Source organism: Podarcis vaucheri (assembly GCF_965113315.1).
Source record: "Podarcis vaucheri genome assembly, chromosome: 7".
Classification (NCBI taxonomy): domain Eukaryota; kingdom Metazoa; phylum Chordata; class Lepidosauria; order Squamata; family Lacertidae; genus Podarcis; species Podarcis vaucheri.
The window spans coordinates 82,824,126-82,845,583 of NC_138765.1; the positions used below are offsets into that span (position 1 = coordinate 82,824,126).

At 46.6% G+C, this 21,458-nt stretch overlaps 1 protein-coding gene across 18 annotated transcripts in view; it reads right to left on the reverse strand.

Moving 5' to 3' along the window:
* Positions 1-21,458, reverse strand: part of HSPG2 (heparan sulfate proteoglycan 2) — a 212,890-nt gene that overhangs the window by 163,107 nt on the left and 28,325 nt on the right. For all 18 annotated transcript variants that reach the window (XM_082229608.1, XM_082229623.1, XM_082229618.1 and 15 more), the window contains exons 2-3: positions 3,511-3,646; positions 942-1,025 (exon numbers count right to left, since the gene is read on the reverse strand). In XM_082229608.1, the coding sequence (XP_082085734.1) occupies positions 942-1,025; positions 3,511-3,646 (220 nt within the window). The remainder of the gene's footprint in view (positions 1-941; positions 1,026-3,510; positions 3,647-21,458) is intronic.

Below are 21,458 nucleotides of genomic sequence, written 5' to 3' on the forward strand. Positions count from 1 at the left end.
TACGTCAAAGTGCAAGTAGATAAATAGGTACCGCTCCGACGGGAAGGTAAACGGCATTTCCGTGCGCTGCTCTGGTTCGCCAGAATCGGCTTAGTCATGCTGGCCACATGACCCGGAAGCTGTACGCCGGCTCCCTCGGCCAATAAAGCAAGATGAACGCCGCAACCCCAGAGTTGGCCACAACTGGACCTAATGGTCAGGGGTTTCTTTACCTTTACCTTTACCCGCATTCTGACATTTGCAATCCAACTGATATCTGCGCTCTGACCCACACGTATGTCCAGGACCGGCCAATTTGTGATAGACTATATGGGACTGGCTGAAATGACTGGCAGAATCCGAGACCAGGGGAAAGAGGCAGCGGAAGAAGATTGGAAGAAATTTAAAATTTACCTTAATAAATACTGTAAAATTAATGAGTGCTAAAATGTTGAGGTTATAGAAAACAGGGGATTACAGCTGTAAAAGATTAAGTAAAAGAAAAGAACAAGGGAAAATTAGATAAAATTAAGGGGGAGGATTTGCTGAAATAAATTTGGGAATTGGGATGCAGAAAGGGGAGGTACGGGGAAGTCGGCGAAGTAAGGTTTAAGAAAAAAGGATTCGAAATTATACATGTTTGTTTATGTGTTTGTATGTTTGTATTGTGTATTGTTTGTGTTTATATAAATTGTGAAAAACCAATAAAAAATTTTATAAAAAAAAAAGGACCGGCCAATTTGGTTGAGGGACCTTTGCAAATTTCTCCCCCGTCCTGCCCACCCATGTATGAAGCTGTTAGGAGCCCTGTTACACCCAGCTCAGGACTTTCTGCAAGCAGCTGCATCCCAGGGTGCTGCCAGCTCTACAGCCAGAGTTTCCTCGGGAAGGGGGACTTTGGGGATTGAATCTGGAGATGCCTTGTACCCCACCACTAGACCAAAACCCAACTGGCCTCTTACCTGTGGGGAAGAGAGGCTCAACGGTGGGGAGAGGCTTGTCTGGGGAGACTGTTCCACTGCCGTTCTCGCCACTTCCATACCCATCTGCAAGGGAAAGCAAGTACCACGATGTGAGTGTCACCTGAGCCAGCATAGAGTCGTAGCATTGTACAATTGGAAGGGACCCCTGAGGTTCATCTAGCCGAACTCTAGGCAATGCAGGAATCGCAGCAGAATAATAATAATAATAATAATAATAATAATAATAATAATAATAATAATAATAATAATAGTTTATATACCATCCTATACCTGGAGGTCTCAGGGCGGTTCACGGAAAAGATCACAAGATATATCAGAATAAAAGTGTTGGTGCTGTCCTTTAAAGCCCTAAACGGCCTCGGCTCAGTATACCTGAAGGAGCGTCTCCACCTCCATCGTTCTACTTGGACGCTGAGGTCCAGCACTGAGGGCGGGCCTTCTAGTGGTTCCCTCCCTGCGAGAAGCTAAGTTACAGGGAACCAGTCAGAGAGGGCCTTCTCGGTGGTGGCGCCCGCCCTGTGGAAAGCCCTCCCACCAGATGTCAAGGAAATAAACAACCATCTGACTTTTAAAAGACATCTGAAGGCAGCCCTGTTTAGGGAAACTTTTGATGTTTAATAGATTGTTGTATTTTAATATTCTGTTGAAAGCCGCCCAGAGTGGCTGGGGAAACCCAGCCAGATGGGTGGGGTATAAATATTATTATTATTATTATTATTATTATTATTATTATTATTATTATTATTATTATTTTAAAAACAACAACCCAATAACACCTCCCCCAGAAAAGAGCCACTGTTTAAAAGGGTATAGGATGTCAAACAGATGAACCAAGGGTCTGGTTAAAAAAGTACATTTTTTCCTGGCGCCTAATGGTGTGTAATGAAGGCACCAGGTGAACTTCCCTGGGGAGAGCATTGCACAGACGGGGAGCCACTGCAGAGAAGGCCCCGTTCTCGTGTTGCCACCCTCTGGACCTCTCAAGGAGGAGGCGCACAAAGGAGGGCCTGAGAAGATGATCTCAGGGTCCAGGTAGGTTCATATGGGAAGAGGCGGTCCTTGAAGTATTGCGGTCCTGAGCTGTTTAAGGCTTTGTGGGTCAAAACCAGCACTTTGAATTGGGCCTGGGAGCAATTTGGTAGCCAGTGCAATCGGGCCAGGTCGGTGTAATGTGCTCAAACCGTCTTTCTCCGGTGAGCAACTTGGCTGCTTAATTCTGCACCAGCTGAAGTCTCTGAACCGTCTTCAGAGATGGAGAGTCCACCCCCTTCCAACGGCACATTAAGAGTTCTGCTTCGGACCCTTGGTCTGTGCTATTAGACAACATAGCGAGATCTACAGAGCAGTTCACAACTCAGTTGAATATCAGTGGGTTTCGTCTGCAGATGTTACACTTTTGTTTATCACAAAACCTCGCACTGGTATCCAAAGGCTGTTGCAAACAATAAATACTTTTGGTCAATTTCTGGCTACTCTATTAATTGGGTTAAATCAGAACTGGTGCCAATGGGCAAAAAGGTGCTAATACATTCATTTAAGAAATATCAGTTCCACATTATTCTTTTGGGAGCCTCCCAGGGTAGCTGGGGAAACCCAGCCAGATGGGCGGGGTATAAATAAATTATTATTATTATTATTATTATTATTATTATTATTATTAGTTCAGTACTTTGGTATTTTAATTCCAAGAGATATAATCCAGAACCAAAACCAGGTAATAGGAACAAAAGAATCAAAGAGGTTTCCTTAGACACTGACTGGTGGGAGTCATTAAACCTTACCCTTTGGGGAAGAGTAAATGAATATTACTCCCATATTATATCCCAAGAGGAATCACAGTCCATATTCCCAGAAAATAAGCTCATTATTAAAGAAATGCCTATGGGGTTCTTCAACTCCAAGATTATCATTATTAAAAAAGCAATTAAACAAGGAGAAAAGTATTCAGATGTATAAATACTATGGGGGGGGGGAGTTAAAATTGTCAGATGATAATATTATCCTTAAACCACACTCTAAGTATGTGCGGTTTGACAGTGGGTCAACAGAGATTACCCTTACTTTTGCCAAAAGACTGATATTGATCCACTGGAAAGATAATACTATCTCCCCCCTTTGATCAATAAATAGAAAATATGATAGAAGATATTTCTTGTGACATACGAACAGATTGCTTTTAGACGTATGTTGTGAATGGATAAATATGACATTTGGAATGCAGTTTTTCTGTTTTTTAGCTCCTTCAATTTATTTCTTCACTGAAAATGAAATATAAATACACCGAGAGCCTCCTCCACCTCCACGAATTTGTCCAATCCTCTTTTAAAGCCGTTCAAGGCGGCGGCTGTCATTGCCTCTTGTGGGAGGGAGTTCCACAGGTGAACTCTGCACTCCGTGAAGGACTTTATTTTGTCTGCCCTGAATCTTCAGACACACAGCTTTTGCGAAAACGAGATTCGGACATTGCGGCAAGCTCCGCCGTACGCCCTTTGCATAGCCAAACGTGGTGCTTTGGAAGAGGCGGAAATTTCCCCAGCCCAACCCTCACCTCCGGACGCCTCGTCCGCTAGCAGATCCTCATCGTCGGAAAGCTCCGCATATTTCCTCCAGCGCTGGCGCACGGCCTCCGATTCTGTGTCTTCAGGGAAGGAGGATTCATCTGACCGCTTGGACGCGTGAGCCACCTGAGAGCAGGGAAAGAAGAGCGGTTAGGTGGAAGAAGGATGCTGCTCTCGTCTTGAGCATGGACCACCCACCTTCTCTCTCCCCTACCAGGATCCGTCCCAGGAAGGGTTGCCATCACCTGCCGTTCTAGCCTGGTGCAGATTCTCTGCAACTTAGCCTCCTCTGCCACCCCAACAGGGCTGGATTTCGGTTTGGTGAGGCCCTAAGCTACTGAAGGTAATGGGGCCCTTATATGTCCAGCTGTCCTTTGTCAACAACAAATTGCCACTGTTTTTTTTTGTGTTGAATATATGCTATACGGTAATTGATGGACCTAATAGGTATCTAAAGCCATTTGCACATAACAAAATGTGTATTTTATCAAAGTAATTGTTGAACTGAAATACAATTAAGAAGAAATATATTAATAGTAAAATAATTATTAAGCTCTAACTTAAAATGATTTTTTTATTCATAACAAACTTAATAATGCAAACACACTGGCATTTGGCAATAACAAAAGTTTCTTTAGAAACGCAATTTACAAAGACTTATAATAGTCTCTACAAACTTGCTATAACATGAAATAATAATAGGTGTCAATCTATGATGCAAACTACTAATAATTATAAATAGCAGAATGTAGGCACCCTATTTATAGAAATGAGCAAACCAGTGATATTTTAGGGAGCAGGCTAGCAGGCGGGGCCCATTACTTCCATCATAGGAGCCTACACAACACAACACACTGTTGCCATATGTAGGTTTTATTTTGTTGTTTTTTTCTTTTGTTTTGGAAATGTACATCCAGTTTTTTTTCCCTTTAATTTTTTTTGGGGCCCCCAAGAGAGTGGGGCCCTAAGCTAGAGCTCCTCCACAATGGGGCAGAATTTGGTGGCGCAAGTATGTGTGCCCCACAAACCCCACCCCTGACCTATACAGTCATACCTCATGTTACGTTTGTTTCATGTTACGTTCTTTCAGGTTACATCCCGTGGCGACTCGGAAGTACAGTGGTGCCCCGCAAGACGAATGCCTCACAAGACGGAAAACTCGCTAGACGAAAGAGTTTTCCGTTTGGAGGTGCTTCGCAAAACAAATCTCCTATGGGCTTGCTTCGCAAGATGACAATGTCTTGCGAGATCCTGCTGGTTTTTTTTCCTCCCCCCCCTCTTTCTAAGCTGCTAAGCCACTTATCAGCTGATCCGATCAGCAGATAAGCCGCTAAAAGCCGCTAATAGCGCTAATCCGCTAATCCTTCAATGGGCTTGCTTCGCAAGACGAAAAAACCGCTAGACGAAGAGAATCACAGAACGGATTCTTTTCGTCTTGCGAGGCACCACTGTACTGGAAAGGGTTACTTCTGGGTTTCGCCGCTCTCGCATGCGCAGAAGCGCAAAATGACGTCACGCTCATGCTCAGAAGCAGAGCGGTGAATCGCAACCCGCATGTGTGCAGACGCGCTGCTGCGGGTTGCGTTCTTTTCATGTTGCGAACGGGCCTCCGGAACGGATCCTGTTCGCAACCAGAGGTACCACTGTATTTGTTCCAGACCAAAGATGGCAGCCAGGCCCAGATGGAACATTCCCAATTGTTGGAAGAGCCCTGAGGGTGGATTGAGTCCAAAGGCCTTCTGCCCACAATGGGAAACCCGCAAGCAGGATTCGAACACAAGAGCAAAGTCTCCCCTCCTGCGCTTTCCAGGGACTGGGACTTGGAGGTAGGCTGCCCCTGGATATGATGAGTCCTTCTCTTTCGATGCCTCAATGGGAAGACGAGAGACATCAATGAACCATACAGCCCAATGTCCTGTTCTCAAAGATGCCCCAAGCAAGGACTGAGCATATCCCCGAACTTGTCAATCCCCAGCCACTGGCGTTTCAATATTTTATTGAAAGTTTTCAGCATGCGATACAATAAAAGCCAATCTAATCTAGAGAGAGAGAAAGATACAGAAAAGCCCAAAATAAGAGAAAAAACCAAAAGGCAAGAGAGAGAAGGGGGAAAAAAAGATATAAAAACCCTCTCACCACAATTGTGCCATATTCTTTATCCACATACAGTGGTACCTCAGTTTTCGAACATAATCCGTTCTGGGAGACCGTTCGAGTTCCAAAAACCGAGGCGCAAAGGGCAGTCGGCAAATTTAATAGAGAAAATTGAGGAAAAATAACATATACACACAGCGGAAGCAGTTTGACTTTCGAAAACGGAAGCATTTACTTCCGGGTTTACGGCGTTTGAGTTCCAAAACGTTCCATCAACGGAGACGTTCGAAAACTGAGGTACCACTGTACAGAAAAGCTGACTTTCCCAGCTCTCACCTGGGAATTCCTGTTTCTTTATAAGTAATAATACTTCAAATTAATCAGAGCAGACGCGATGGGATAACGTTTAGGTATATCAAATTACATAGCTTCTTATCATGCATCACAGCAACTGGTGTTTAGAGGTATACTGCTTTTGATAGTGGTTCAATATAATAAGAGCTTGCTGGGAGTAATTGGAAAAATGCAGAAGAGCTAGGGGTGAACCAATGGAGGAGAAAAGTGAATAATATTATAATTTTAGAATACCTAACTGTGAAGATACATAGAATGAAAGGGTTTAAGGTCAGTGAGAATGAGGAGGATTGGTTTGAGAAGATATTGAATTATTTGAGTAGGTTTGAACAATTTGGGGCAATTAAAATGTTAAAAGTTAAATAAACCTTGTGGAAGGAGGAGTGTTAAGGTATATAGAAGTGTACATAAGGTTAGTTTGAATATGTTATTATTGAATATGTATATTATTGAATATTGTATACCCAATGTATCAGCCGCCTGGGGGTTTTCACTGTTTGTGTTTTGGTGGTTGGTAAATATATATATGTTCCAGTAACAAGAAGCCGAAAGCACCAGCCTGAAGATGACGAGTGAGACCTCGTCGAAACGTCGCACAGACACCCCGACTCTTACACGGGAAGACACCCGAAGACACCAAAACCTGCATTCCTGTACCCGTGAAAATCTACGAAAGCATATATATATATATATATATATATATATATATATATATATATATATAAAATACGAGCTTGCTGGAGCAGGCCCAGGGGCACAGTCTAGTCCAGACTCCTCATCTCACAGCAGCCAACCAGGAACCCCAAAAGGAACCCTCTGAGCAGAGCGGAAACTTGGGATTCCCCAAAACTGACATTAAAGGGTATACAGTGGTGCCCCACAAGACGAATGCCTCGCAAGACGAAAAACCCGCTAGACAAAAGGGTTTTCCGTTTTTCGATGCGCTTCGCAAGACGAATTTCCCTATGGGCTTGCTTCGCAAGACGAAAATGTCTTGCGAGTCTTGCGATTTTTTTCGCTCCCCCCCCTTTTCTAAGCCGCTAAGCCTTTAATAGCCGCTAAACCGCTAAGCCGCTAATAGGGTTGCTTCGCAAGACGAAAAAACGCTAGACGAAGAGACTCACGGAATGGATTATTTTCGTCTTGCGAGGTACCACTGTACTGCCACGGATAGTGGAGGAACGACATGAGAATATAAGCAGAGCCCCGTAGACAAATCAAGCCAAAGGCCCATTCTGATCCAGGCTGCGGGGAATGAAGCTACTGCAGAGCCCCCCCCCTTGGTGCCTGCCTGGGGAGAAAAGGGTCTCCCTGCCGCAACAACAAGGGGACTGAGACAGAACGGGCAGCGCCAGGATGCCAAGATCCTCCTTGGGCGATGCTTGAAGTCAAGGAGCCGAGCTGAGGGCGCTCAAGTCGCCTGGAAGAACAAACTGGGGAACAGCCAAGTCACTTTGGAGAGGCTTTGATAAGGAGAAGAGAAGCAGGGAGCTGCTATAAGCAGGAAACTGGAATGCAGGGCCCAACTGTGTGTGTGTGTGTGTGTGTGTGTTTGTGCGCTACATCCCATGCACAGCGAGCTCATGCTGAACAGCAAGATATGTATACAGTGGTCCCTCAGTTTTGGAACATAATCCGTTCTGGAAGACTGTTCAAGTTCCAAAACTTTTGAAAACCGAAAACTCAATAGCCGACAGCTAGGCCTCCGGATCTTGCACTCAGCAGAAGCCTTGTGTCACGTTCGACTTCCAAGGCATGTTTGAAAACCGAAGCATTTCCTTCCGGGTTTACGGCGTTCGAAAACGACATACCACTGTAATCTTAAGGACCCGGAGCAGGAAGTTTGCTGTTGTCCCAGAACAACTCTGTGTTTCCCAAATCCTCCTCCTTGTGGATTCATTGATTAAAAAGACTGATCCCCCTCACTCTTTGCCAGTACAAGATTTCCAGCGGGCCGGTTATAGGGCGCAAGAATAAAAGCAGCCGGCTGAACCGTTAAAATAAACTCTCGGCGCCCGCTGGAACGTGGCATGAGGCAAAGAAAAGGCAGCGTGGACTCCGGAAGGGGAAGCAGCTTAAAATGCAACGATCGAGCTGGCAAAAAGCCCTTCAAATTAGTATTATGAATAAATTTATATAACACCCTTCATCCCATGACCACAGGGTGGTTTGCAACGTGCCAAGACAGATAAAGGAAGTCTTAACCCGTTGCTGGAATCAGAGCGTGAAGAGGCAGCGGCTGTACCTGTAAACATAGCAGTAGCCATGGATAAAGCATTGCTATTAATCCCACTTGTGGGTTTTCTACAGGTTGGCCACTGTGAGAACAGGATGCGGGGAATGGATGGGTCTCCTTTGGCCTCATTCAGCAGCCTGTTCTTAGGTTCTTATCACCATTTCCCAGCAAAAGTCTCCAGCGCAGATTAAAACCGGGGGGGGGGGATTGGGAGGGGGATCCAGGTTTTTTCCAATGCTGTTTTTTCCTGGAAAAATTGGAAAACAACAGTTTAATATAGTTTGAATATTCCACACACTCCCCCCCCCCCAATTTTTCTGGAAAAAACCAGCTTTGGGGAAAAACGGGGGGGGGAAATCTGGGGTCGTCCCCCCCATTTTTTGGGTTTTTTTTCCAGGCCTTCCCATCTCTAGTGCGGATACTACTGGCCCAGAGATGGAAAGAAGATAAAGCCCCGACCAGAGACGAATGGCCGATGAAGAGGATGGACTATGCCGAAATGGCAAAACTGACCGGGAAAATCAGAAACCAGGAAGAGTAGAATTTTAAGAAGGAGTGGGGGAGATTTATAATGTTTTTAGGAGAACACTGTAAACAACTAAAAACTTTGGCAGGATCTGAGTAACGCTTGTAGTGTACAAAAATTATGGTAAAAATGGGTTTGTTAAGAAAAATAGAGAAAATAAGAGAAGCAGCTGAAAAAAGATCGATAAACCATGGAAGGTCGGAGGGGAGTCGATGGATTCAGGGAATCCTCATGATGATGTTGGTGCTTAATGTTTGAACGTCAATCCGTAGCGTAAAGCCTAATAAAAAAGATCTGACTAAAAAAGTCTCCAAGGAGAAACTAGAATTTCCTCCCAAGTTTCAAGCTACCTGTTCAGGGATCAGCAGAGACCAGGGCTTCCTCTGCCACAACTACGAGTGTAAGATTTTGCTTGGGAAACGACAGCATTTCTAGTTTCCTGCTGTTCCGTGCAGCCTCAGGGCTTATTCTGTACACATCAGATCTTCGCACGGGAATGTGAGAGGCTGCGCTGCTCTCCTTTTCCTGGACTTCTGACTCCACTGTTTACAATTTCTCCCTCTCTCTAAATATATTTTTATATCGGCCAACTGAGGATAGCCTTCCATGCATCTCTCGAAGTGGTTCTCGTTGCACAAAAGCTTTTCCTGTAACAAATCTGCTCTGTATCGAAGGTCGCTGTGAGGCGCCCGGTTCAGGTTTTTGCTGCTCCAGGCTCAGCATGGCTGCAGCTCTTGGCAGTTTTCTGAGTCACCCGGGAGGCCAGGAAGCAGATTGCTCCAAGGAGGGCTGTTCAGGTTGAGCAAACACAGATAAGAGGGGGAAGCCTCTCCGGAGCAAAAGCACGAGTCTGTTTATTGGATTACAAATGGCACATTCCTGAAAGCTGGTTTCCCCATCACCTTTCTGCTGAAGTGGACAGAATAGATGGAACTATCACCAGCCAAATGGTGCAAGTGGGGATTCCCTCTGACTCTGCTTTCATGAACTACTCAAGTTTCTAGTCCTTATGACCGGGATAAACCTTGAAGGCATCACAGTGTTGCCTGATCAAATATCAGGAGCCACCGAAGGGCTGGATGATGATGGTAATGATAATGATGATAATAATAATAGTAATAGTAATAATAGTAATAATAATAATAAATTTTATACCCCGCCCATCTGGCTGGGCCTCCCTAGCCACTCTGGGCAGCTTCCAACAGAATATTAAAGTACAATAAGCTATTAAACATTAAAAGCTTCCCTAAACAGGGCTGCCTTCAGATGTCTTCAAAAAGTCTGGTAGTTGCTGTTTTCTTTGACTCTGGTGGGAGGGTGTTCCACAGGGCGGGTGCCATTACCGAGAAGGCCCTCTGCCTGGTTCCCTGTAACCTCACTTCTCGCAGGGAGGGAACTGCCAGAAGGCCCTCGGCGCTGGATCTCAGTGTCCGGGCAGAACGATGGGGGTGGAGACGTTCCTTCAGGTATACTGGGCCAAGGCCATTTAGGGCTTTAAAGGTCAGCACCAACACGTTGAATTGTGCTCAGAAATGTACTGGGAGCCAGTGCAGATCTTTCAGAACCGGTGTTATATGGTCTCAGCGGCCGCTCCCAGTCACCAGTCTAGCTGCCGCATTGGCCCTCCAGCCGTGTGGCTGCTGCGACGCCACTTTTGGCCTGCGATGGAGCCCAGAGCAGACAGGTCATAGAACCGCAAGATAACAGAATTGGAAGGGACCCCTGAGGGCATTTAGTCCAACCCCCTGCAACGCAGGAGTCACAGCTAAAGAATTCCAGGCAATCTATTTTAAAAACCTACAATGAAGGAGAGTCTTCTGCCTTCTGAAGGAGTCCAGCTCTTTCTGGCAGAAGTTCTGCATAGCTCTGCCGCGCCGCCCTCATGTGGACTAGAAGCACGGCCAAAAGCATGCAGAATAGGAAGGTGCAATTTTGCACATTCAAGAAAGCCGCTGATTTCACTTGAGGACCAGGTGTTTTGTTTTGGGTGGAAAACAAAAGATACCTTCAGGGAATAAAGGCGCTATGGTTGAGAACACGTCTGGCACAAAACAGGAATTGTTATGGAATTGCCCAAGAAAGATGTCAGATTGTTTTTGTATGCCACAACTGCAGCTAGAATTTTGTTGGCCAAAAATTGGAAATTACAAGAAGTACCAACAGTGGAGGAATGGCAGATGAAGATGATGGACTTTTGGAAGCTAGCCAACCTGACCGGAAGAGTCCGCGACCAGAAGGAGGAGGAGTACCAAGAGGATTGGAAGAAATTCAAAGATTACTTGGCTAAATATGTTAAGATAACTTAAATAGAATTACTTGCGAGTATCAGATAGGCCTAGGATTTAAATATGTGATGTTGTAGAATACTATGTTAAAAGTTAAAATGAAAAGAAAGAAAGATGCTAATTGACTAAGTAATTTTTTTGTGAAAATAGTTTTGGAAAACTACAATGATTTACAGTGGTACCTCGGGTTAAGTACTTAATTCATTCTGGAGGCCTGTACTTAACCTGAAACTATTCTTAACCTGAAGCACCACTTTAGCTAATGGGGCCTCCTGCTGCCGCCACGCCGCCGGAGCAAGATTTCTGTTCTCATCCTGAAGCAAAGTTCTTAACCTGAAGCACTATTTCTGGGTGAGCGGAGTCTGTAACCTGAAGCGTATGTAACCCGAGGTACCACTGTATATGGAAACTCAGCCAGGGAGATTCGAGGAAGTCACCCAACAATGTTAACAAAAGGGGAACTATTATAGTTAGGATAAATGTCTGTCTGCTTGTTTGTTTTTGAAGTTTTTTGTTTGTTATAAATTTGGAAAACCAATAAAAAAATTTCTGGGGAAAAACAAAAAAACAACAAAAAAGCACTGTGGGGGCCACATCCATCGCTCGCTCGCATCCCAGTTCCGACCCTGCTGGGTCTCAGAAACCCAGCAAGTCAGCCCTGTGGCGGTAGTCATGCGGCCCTGTTATGTGCGAGCGCGCATGTTGGGTCTGTTATGCAAGGCCGTGCATCTGCAGAGCAGCTCAGGGAGGTGGCGAGAGTTCATGTCCACCGCGGGCCAAAAGCGGCGTCGCAGCAGCCACATGGCTGGAGGGCCAACTGGCCCCTGTCCACTGTGCACACAGGAGAGCTCCCTTCACCTCCGGCCAGCCCCCCAGCCCCGTTGCTCCTGCCTTGCAGCTGCAACAACCTCCTGGCAAGAACCTCCCCGACATTGCTGAGCAGCAGAGTCATCTCCGAGGAAGGGGGAGAAGATGGAGAGGCGGTGAGCTCATCTCCCCATCACTTGCCTCCCACGGCAGTCCGAGGGCTTGCTAACCTCCCGGCCAGGAAGGAAGGAAGGGGCTTGCTCTTCCCACCCCCCTCCTCTGGAGCCAGAGGCTGCAAGCTGACCACCGCTGCTACCTCTGACCCCTGCAGGGACACGGAGCAGCTCGCTCAATGTGGCAGGCTAGGGACCGAGGCTCAGGGATGTTGGTGCACCAATTTCCTCCGCTTTTATTTTTATTTTATAAATATAAAATTGTAACAATCCAAATGCATATTCCTAAAAGGAGATGACTTTCCATCTCAAGACTTAGCCCCACCCAGTCCCTGGGTCTTGATATCAACTTTAAAATCTGCATGCTATCACCTAATCATCCTCATCAAACCTTTGATTGGCATCACATCCAAACATCCAAAACAAATCAATACAGAATTACCACTTCCCCATTGGCACAAAACATTTGCTAAAAGAAAGGAGGCAGAGCAGCCTATCGTCACATCTCTAGGAGGTCTCCAGGGAGATCAGACGTCTGCAGTGTATTTCGATGACAAAAAACCAAATACAGTGGTACCTTGGGTTAAGTACTTACTTCGTTCTTAACCTGAAACTGTTCTTAGCCTGAAGCACTACTTTAGCTAATGGGGCCTAATGCTGCCGTTGCGTCGCCGGAGCACAATTTCTGTTCTCATCCTGAAGCAAAGTTCTTAACCTGAGGTACTATTTCTGGGTTAGCGGAGTCTGTAACCTGAAGCGTCTGTAACCCGAGGTACCACTGTAGAGATATTTAGCTACTAACTTGGTGAGCTCCTGATCATTCCCCAGTAATAGAAAATGTATGACCTCCAACTCTGGTTTCCATTTGGGGATGCAGAGTTGATCCAGAAATTGCTGGCAGAGATCAGCATATAGTTTACAACTGAAAACCATATGTGAGGGTTTCCACCAGGTGGTCTTCACATGGGCAAGTTATTTCTCCTTCCACCCTACCTGAGAACCTTCCCCAACGGAGGTTGGATGGATCTGAATTAAACCTGGCCAGCAAAAATGCCCTTCTTTCTTGAGGGTTAAGCAGAAATTAAAGGTAACTGTAGTTAGTTTCATGTGCCCAAGAAAGTTGAAAATAAAGAGGGGGACATGTTTTCTCTGCTGCTACTGTTAGTTCCTGGCACTCAATAATCTATATTTTACATCAATCCAAATTATCCATAACATTTGAGATTAAAATCCCGCTAATGTTTCCATCTGCTGACAGTAGTCTCCGAAATAAACCCTAATGTTTTCCCCATTCTTTTAACAAGTTTTTGTCCTCTTGGTTCCTGAGCTTTCAAGTCAGCTTTGCGGTTTCGGCATATTCCATCAGTTTAACTCTCTGGTAGGGACTTTGTTTTCTTTCCATCCCTGGGCTAAAAGCATCCAAGCAGCTGTTGTCCCATACTGATTTCCTCCGCTATTAAAGCCATCCCAAATTGGTGGCCATCCCTGCATCTCAAGTCAGAAACATAGCTGCCTCCAAAAGCATTGCTATGTAGCCCTTGATAGTCCTCTTTGTGAATTTGTCCAATCCGTTTTTAAAGTCATCTGAATTGGCAGCTGTCACTTGCCTCCTGTGGAGGAGAGTTCCACAGTTTAACACTGCGCTGCGTGATGGAGGACTTCCTTTGAACTTCCCTGAATCTCGAGTTCTAGCATGATGAAAGAGGGAGGGAACAGCTCTTCCGTCGCCACTCTCTCTATGCCTTCATGTTGTTGTTGTTGTTTAGTCGTTTAGTCGTGTCCGACTCTTTGTGACCCCATGGACCAGATCACGCCAGGCACTCCTGTCTCCTTCACGGCTCACTGCCATGTCGTGGCAAAGGGGCTTGAATAACTCAGAGAAGGTATGAGCTATGCCGTGCAGGGCCACGCAAGACGGACGGGTCATACTAGAGAGTTTTGACTAACCGTGATCCACCTGGAGCAGGAACCGGCAAGCCGCTCCAGTATCCCTGCCAAGAAAACTCCATGGACAAAGACAACAGGCATGCCTTCATACCCGCCAACATTTCTCTGGTGAAAAAACAGACACCCTATTCCAAAATAAGAATAATAGGGGTGCTTTGGGTTAAACCACAGAGCCTAGGACTTGCCGATCAGAAGGTCGGCAGTTCGAATCACCATGAGCTCCCGTTGCTCAGTCCCTGCTCCTGCCAACTAGCAGTTCGAAAGCACGTCAAAGTACAAGGTGATAAATAGGTACCACTTCCTCCAGCGGGAAGGTAAACGGCGTTTCCGTGCTCTGCTCTGGTTTGCCAGAAGCGGCTTAGTCATGCTGCTACGTGACCCGGAAGCTGTACGCCGGCTCCCTTGGCCAATAAAGCGAGATGAGTGCCGCAACCCCAGAGTCGGCCACGACTGGACCTAATGGTCAGGGGTCCCTTTATCTTTACCTTTTACCCCACCCATCTGACTGGGTTGCCCCAGCCACTCTGGGCAGCTTCCAACATACAGTGGTACCTTGGGTTAAGAACTTAATTCGTTCCGGAGGTCCGTTCTTAACCTGAAACTGTTCTTAACCTGAGGCACCACTTTAGCTAATAGGGCCTCCCGCTGCCGCCGCACAATTTCTGTTCTCATCCTGAGGTAAAGTTCTTAACCCGAGGTACTATTTCTGGGTTAGTGGAGTCTGTAACCTGAAGCGTCTGTAACCTGAAGCATCTGTAACCCAAGGTACCACTGTATATAAAAGCATAATAAAACATTGATTTATTTATTTTTTAAACTTCCCTATACAGGGCTGCCTTCAGATGCCCTCTAAAAGTTGCATAGTTACTTATCTCCTTGAATATAGGGACATCCTGAGGAAAAGTGGGACATTCTGGTGTGAAATCAGAAACCGGGATGGCTTCTGTAAATCTGGGGCTGTCCTGGGAAAATCGTGACACTTGGGTCTGTTGCCCTGCATCATATTACAAATGTCTATCATGTCGTCTCTGACTCAACTTTCCACTAAGCTGAAATGCCAGAGGATCCTTACAGGACCAATGACAAAGATATTGAAAATAAATAAACAATGAGCACAATGGAAGGTCCCCTGAAGGTTCCTTATGTGTTGAGCTACTAATATATTGAAATATTAACAATAATAACCTTGACTCAGCGCTTTCCACAGCAGGGGATATCTGCACATCTCCCTCTGTTTCCCAAGATCCTCTGCAGTGATCTTGGGGTGGGGGGGTCATCCCCCCGCCTCTCCTTTGCCCTTCCGCCAGCCCCCTGCAAACAGTGCCCTCCCTGCTCAGGTGGGAAAAAGCCTGCCTGGGCCCCGTCCTTGGCAGCGGAGGCGTCCGAGGGCAGCAGACCGCGCCAGGAATTCAACACGGCAGCAATTTTGCCCCCTGTACAAACACGGCAGGGCGCATTATTGAAGGCTGGGCGGTCCCGGGACAATGGCTACGGCCGGAGACATAAAAGGGGGTTTAGCCGGGCCGGGCCGCCTGAAAGGGCGTGAAAAGGCAAGATGGGAAACAGGAGCTGGCAGGCCGTGCCGGCGGCAAATGCCAGCAGGGCACCATGCCAGCGGCGGGAGATGAGCCAGGCAGAGCTGGCTCTCTGCAGCGAGGCCTGCTTCTTCCGTGGGCTTTGTGTGGCCTGTGCCAGGCTAAGGCTGGCCAGAAAGTGGCCTCGGCGCCGATCAGAGGGCTCCTGGCACAAAGGGGTGCCACCCATCCGTCCTGGTGGCACAGGCAAGGCATGCCAACCGGGGAGCAAAAAAGGAGAGTGTGGCTAACCAGGAGAAAGAACTTTCTCAGGGGGGCAAACTCGGAGGCTTTTAAGCAGAGTGGCCCTCTGTTCGGGATTCTTTAGTTGGGAGTGTTTAGCACTGAGTGGGGTTGGACTAGATGACTCCTGGAGTCCCCTCCAACTCAACCATCCCGTGATTCTATGAAAAGCACTGGGCACAGCAGTTGGAGATGAATTAAGAAGAAGCTTATCAGATGATGTGTAGATGGTACACAACACCAGTGCAGTTAGGGAAAATGTACAAAAACTAGTTCAAATATATGTTGGAAGTGTAAGGAAAAGGAAGGGACATTTTATCATATGTGCTGGGATTGTAATGTAATTCTTAAAAATTGGGAAATGATATACAATGAATTGAAGAAAATGTTCCATTTAACATTTGTTTAAAAACCTGAGGCATTTTTGTTGGGAATTGTAGGGAAAGACCTGCCCAAAAAGCTGAAAAACATCTTTATGTATGAGACAACAGCCGCACAAGGATGGAAGACTGAAGACTCCCCAGCTAAAGAATCATGGCAAGAAAAATTGACAGACTATGCAGAACTGGCAAAACTGACATATAAGCTACGGGACAAGGATAACTGTGACTTTAAAGATAAATGAGAACCCTTTACAAAGTATTTGAAGACGCAACAAAGCGAACTGGACTCATTGGCAGGTTTTGAATAAACATTCACAAACTTTTTATTCATAATAATCAGCTAAACAGTTTGAGGATCTATATAACTTTGTAACATGCAGAAAACAGCAGTCTCAGAGAAGCCAAAGACTGGAACTGAGGGAATCTGGGGTGTGGGGGTGGGTGGGTTTTGTTTGGGAGGGTAGGGGGAGGGAGGAAAAATGGGGGGGGGAACAAGGGTGATATGTTTTTGGATAATATGTTTTGTTCTAATTTTGAATAAAAAAAAACTTAAAAGAAGAAGAAGCTGATCAAAGTCTCTCTTGAGCTGCAAGAGGTTCACTCCCAGGGGGAAAGAGGGTTCAAAGGAGGCGGTCAAAGGAATCCTCACGGCTTCAGCCCAGAACCCAGGAATGCATTCTGAGCACCAGGCAGAGTGTGAGCAGACACTTCTGGCTAGGCCACAGCTCAGTGGCAGAACAGCTGCTTGGCATGCAGAAGACCCCATGCGCAATCTGCAATGACATCTCCAAGTCACTGGTAGGGCTGGGCAACAGCTGGTTTTTAACATTGCAATCTAGTCAGAAGCGATGTGATAGAAGTTGATAACGTTGAAAGAGTGGACAGAGAAAAGTTTTTCTCCCTCTCCCAAGAGTTTGGATTTGATATCCCGCTTTATCACTACCCGAAGGAGTCTCAAAGCGGCTAACACTCTCCTTTCCCTTCCTCCCCCACAACAAACACTCTGTGAGGTGAGTGAGGCTGAGAGACTTCAGGGAAGTGTGACTAGCCCAAGGTCACCCAGCAGCTGCATGTGGAGGAGCGGAGACGCGAACCCGGTTCCCCAGATTACGAGTCCAATGCTCTTAACCACTACACCACACTCGCTCTCCCAAGATCGCAAGCTGAACATTGGAAGAGTCAGGAAGAAGATAAAACTGGCAATTCCCAAGAAAACCAAACCTTTCCTTCTAGGGATGTTGGGGGCAAGTGTCCCAAAGAATACGATTTAAAAAATTGTGTATGCAACAACAGCTGCCAGAATCCTATACGCACAGAACTAGAAGGAAGAATCCCAACCTCTGCTTTAAAACCTCCAAGGAAGATGAGCCCAACACCTTCTAAGTCATAGAATCGTATAATGGCCGAGTTGGATGGGGCCCCGAGGGTCATCTAGTCCAACGCAGGAATTGCAGCTCAATAATCTCTGACAGATTGTTCAACCTATGTTGCAAAAGCTCAAATAAAGCCTAAAAAAGACCAGAGAATATCCTCTTTCGTCTTAGACACCGGTAAGAATACATACTACGGAAAGCGAATTTTGCAAAATATTCTTTTCCTGGTTTTTCGAGCAACATATTCAAGTCTGGAGAGCTTCCTTGCAAGCTCATTTTCGAGATACGAGATGCAGAAAGAATTTCAGCACTCTTCAGCAGAACGGCCAACTTACTGCTGCCTTGGCAGCACCTGCACAACATTGGGACTGTGGAAATATATGCAACTAGAAATTAATCTGTTTAAACCATGTGATTCAAATCGGGTTGACTATTGCATTGATTATTTTTTTTAAAGCAATGTGGATTCATTGCCCTGAAACTCAAGTTTCATTCATTTCATTGTGGATCTGCCCAAGGCATAAATTGGGCATTGAGCCCGATTCCTCTCTCTGCCATGCCCCTCCTGTTTCAACACCTCCCAAAATCTCATTTTTGTTTCATAAGCTGTTTCTCTGCGGGGGGGGGGGGGTGAGGGAAGATGCTCCAGCTGTGTCTAGGGTTGCTCCCGGCCCTGGTTGGCACGTGGCAAAGCTCCCAGCGGGCACACAAAGTAAATAACCTGAAAGGCAGCACTATTTGTGTGTGTCAACTCTGCCGAGGGCGGGCTTGCGGTCTGGAGCCACGAGGGAGGCAGGTAAGTTGCTGACTAACGGTTGGAAATTCCTGCCCTGTGGTGTGGAGGGACTGGTGCCAGCTGGGAACCAGGAAGAAAAGACTTCTTTGGCATTGGCTACAAAGGAAGGAATGAGGAGGAGGGGAGAGGCGGCGTCTGGTACTGGCAGAGAGAGAGAGAGAGAGAGAGAGTGGTTTGCCGGGGAGTGGAGGGTGGTGGGAGAGGTTATGGGGAGATCCTGCCCCTCTGATGGGCAGATTCTCACGTAGTCGACAGCGTGGGTGCCAAGCCAGAAGCATGCACTCACGGTCCTCTCTCTCCCTCTCTCTCTCTCTCTCTCTCTCTCTCTCTCTCTCTCTCTCTCTGCAAAAGCGTCCCTGCTCAAGTCCTCTCTGCAGCCTGGAAACACTGACTTCACTGCTGATTCCTGGTCTCTTCATGAAGCTTGGAAGGAAATCGCCTTACAGAAACAGCCTGGAGCAAAAACAGGAGATCTGTGTTCCAATTCAGAAGCCGCTGCATCAACAAAAGCCACAGGTCACCCTGCAACTCACTTGGAAAGAGCTGGGAACCTCAAATTAGAATTTACACCATGGGGAGCAGGGGGGTGGGGACATAAGAGCATCAGAACAAGCTCTGCCAATTGAGGACAGTAGCCCATCTCATCTGTTACCACACTAGCCAAATACCTTCTAAGAACCGAAGAACACAGATAGACTGCCTCTGGAACTGGAGGTTCCATAAGAACGTAAGTAGTCTGGCTGCTGGGCAGTGGCCCAACGAGTCCAGCATCCTGTTCTCACACAGACCAACCATGATGCCTGTGGGAAACTAGCAAGCACAACCTGAGCACCATTTCTGGCAACTGATATTCAGAAGCTGTGGAGGCAGAGCATAGCCACTGTGGCTGGTAGCCACATATAGCCTTCTCCTCCATGAATTTGTCTGCTCCTCTTTTCCAAGTTGTTGGGACGCGGGTGGCGCTGTGGGTTAAACCACAGAGCCTAGGACTTGCCGATCAGAAGGTCGACAGTTCGAATCCCCACAACGGAGTGAGCTCCCTTTGCTCGGTCCCTGCTCCTGCCAACCTAGCAGTTTGAAAGAACCTCAAAGTGCAAGTAGATAAATAGGTACCGCTCCAGCGGGAAGGTAAACGGCGTTTCCATGCACTGCTCTGGTTCACCAGAAGCGGCTTAGTGATGCTGGCCACATGACCCGGAAGCTGTACGCCGGCTCCCTCGGCCAATAAATCGAGATGAGCGCCGCAACCCCAAATTCGGCCACGACTGGACCTAAACGTCAGGGGTCCTTACTTTTTCCAAGTTATCATCATCATCATTGTTATTATTTTTACCCCACCCATCTGGCTGGGTCTCCCCAGCCACTCTGGGCGGCTCCCAACAGAATTGCAAGTACAATAAAACATCAAACATTAAAAACCTCTCTAAACAGGGCTGCCTTCAGATGTCTTCTAAAAGTCAGGTAATTGTTTATTTCCTTGACATCTGATGGGAGGGCGTTCCGCAGGGTGGGTGCCACCACCAAGAAGTTCCCTGTAACCTCACTTCTCACAGGGATGGAACTGCCAGAAGGCCTTCGGAGCTGGATCTCAGTGTCCGGGCAGAGCGATGGGGGTGGAGACGCTCCTTCAGGGATACTGGACCGAGGCTGTTTAGGGCTTTAAAGGGCAGCACCAACACTTTAAATTGTGGTCGGAAATGTACTGGGAGCCGATATAGGTCTTTCAGGACCAGTGTTATATGGTCTTGGTAGTCACTCACAGTCACCTGTCTGGCTGCCGCATTCTGGATTAGTTGTAGTTCTCGGATCACCTTCAAAGGTAGCCCCAAGTAGAGATCATTGCAGTAGTCCAAGGCATAGCTGTCAACATTTCCCTTTTTTTAAGGGAAATTCCCTTATTTCGAACAGGATTCCTCGCAAGAAAAGGGAAAAGTTGACAGCTATGGTCCAAGCGGGAGATAACCAGAGCATGCACTACTCTGGCGAGACAGTCTGCGGACAGGGAGGGTCTCAGCCTGCGTACCAGATGGAGCTGGTAAACAGCTGCCCTGGACACAGAATTGACTTGCACCTCCATGGACAGCTGTGAGTCCAAAATGACTCCCAGGCTGCGCCCCTGGTTCTTCAGGGGCACAGTTACCCCATTCAGGACCAGGGAGTCCTCCATACCCGCCCAAATTGGTTACATGAAGACAGATTTTTTTTATCCAGCTCAGCCCAGTATCTGGGCACTTAATCAACCCTTCATCAGGGCTGACGCCCAGTTAATCAACTCTGGATTTCCTTACGCATACACAGAAAGGGAAGATTAAAGAGAGGTACGACAGCAGTCTCCCAACATCCGCACTGCTATGTTTGTAGTTGGCTATCAGTGTGATAAGAAGCTGAGCAAAAGAGTCCTTCCGATGCAAGAAGACTTCTGTGCCAGGCAAACTTTATTATTACAGTAATAAAAGAAAAAATCCTCAGGCATTTGAAGTAGTAGCTTTGATCTTCTGATGGCATTCTACTGGTATCATTGCTGTTTAATTGCTGGCTCAGTTTTGCAAAGCTGTTTCTCTCTGTATTTCCCCCCCCCTCAGCATTATTTTCCCTATAGTTATTAATCTGTCACATTTATAGCACACCTTTCTCTCCATGGGGCTCAAGCTGTTCCACATGGTTCTCCTTTTTTATCCTCTCTCCATCCCTGCAAGGCAGGTTAGGAATTGGGCTTTTAGTGTCAGGATACCTGCCCCTTGGAATGCACTCCCCTTAAAATATTAGGCTCTGGCGTCTTTTGAGATCCTACTTCCCTACCCAACAAGCCTTGTGCAAGTGGAGAACTTCCTGCCAGTCCCCATCTGCAGCGGGATCTTTTTAAGATTTGTTTTTAACTGCTTCCTCACTTGCTCTTTATTTATTCATTAAAAAATCATATACCAAAGTATCAGAGAAATATATCACAGTGGTTTACTGCACTATAAAACCACACAGCGAAATCATAAAATTAAAAACAAGTTGCAAGCGAAAGAATTGAAAACAAACATCAACAGACGGTTGCGAGGGATGTTCTCCTAACTGCCTGAAGAAGCCTGGTGGAACAGAAAAGATTTCAGCAGGTGTTTAAATGTTGGCACAGATGAAGCCTGCTCAACCTCCAGTGGC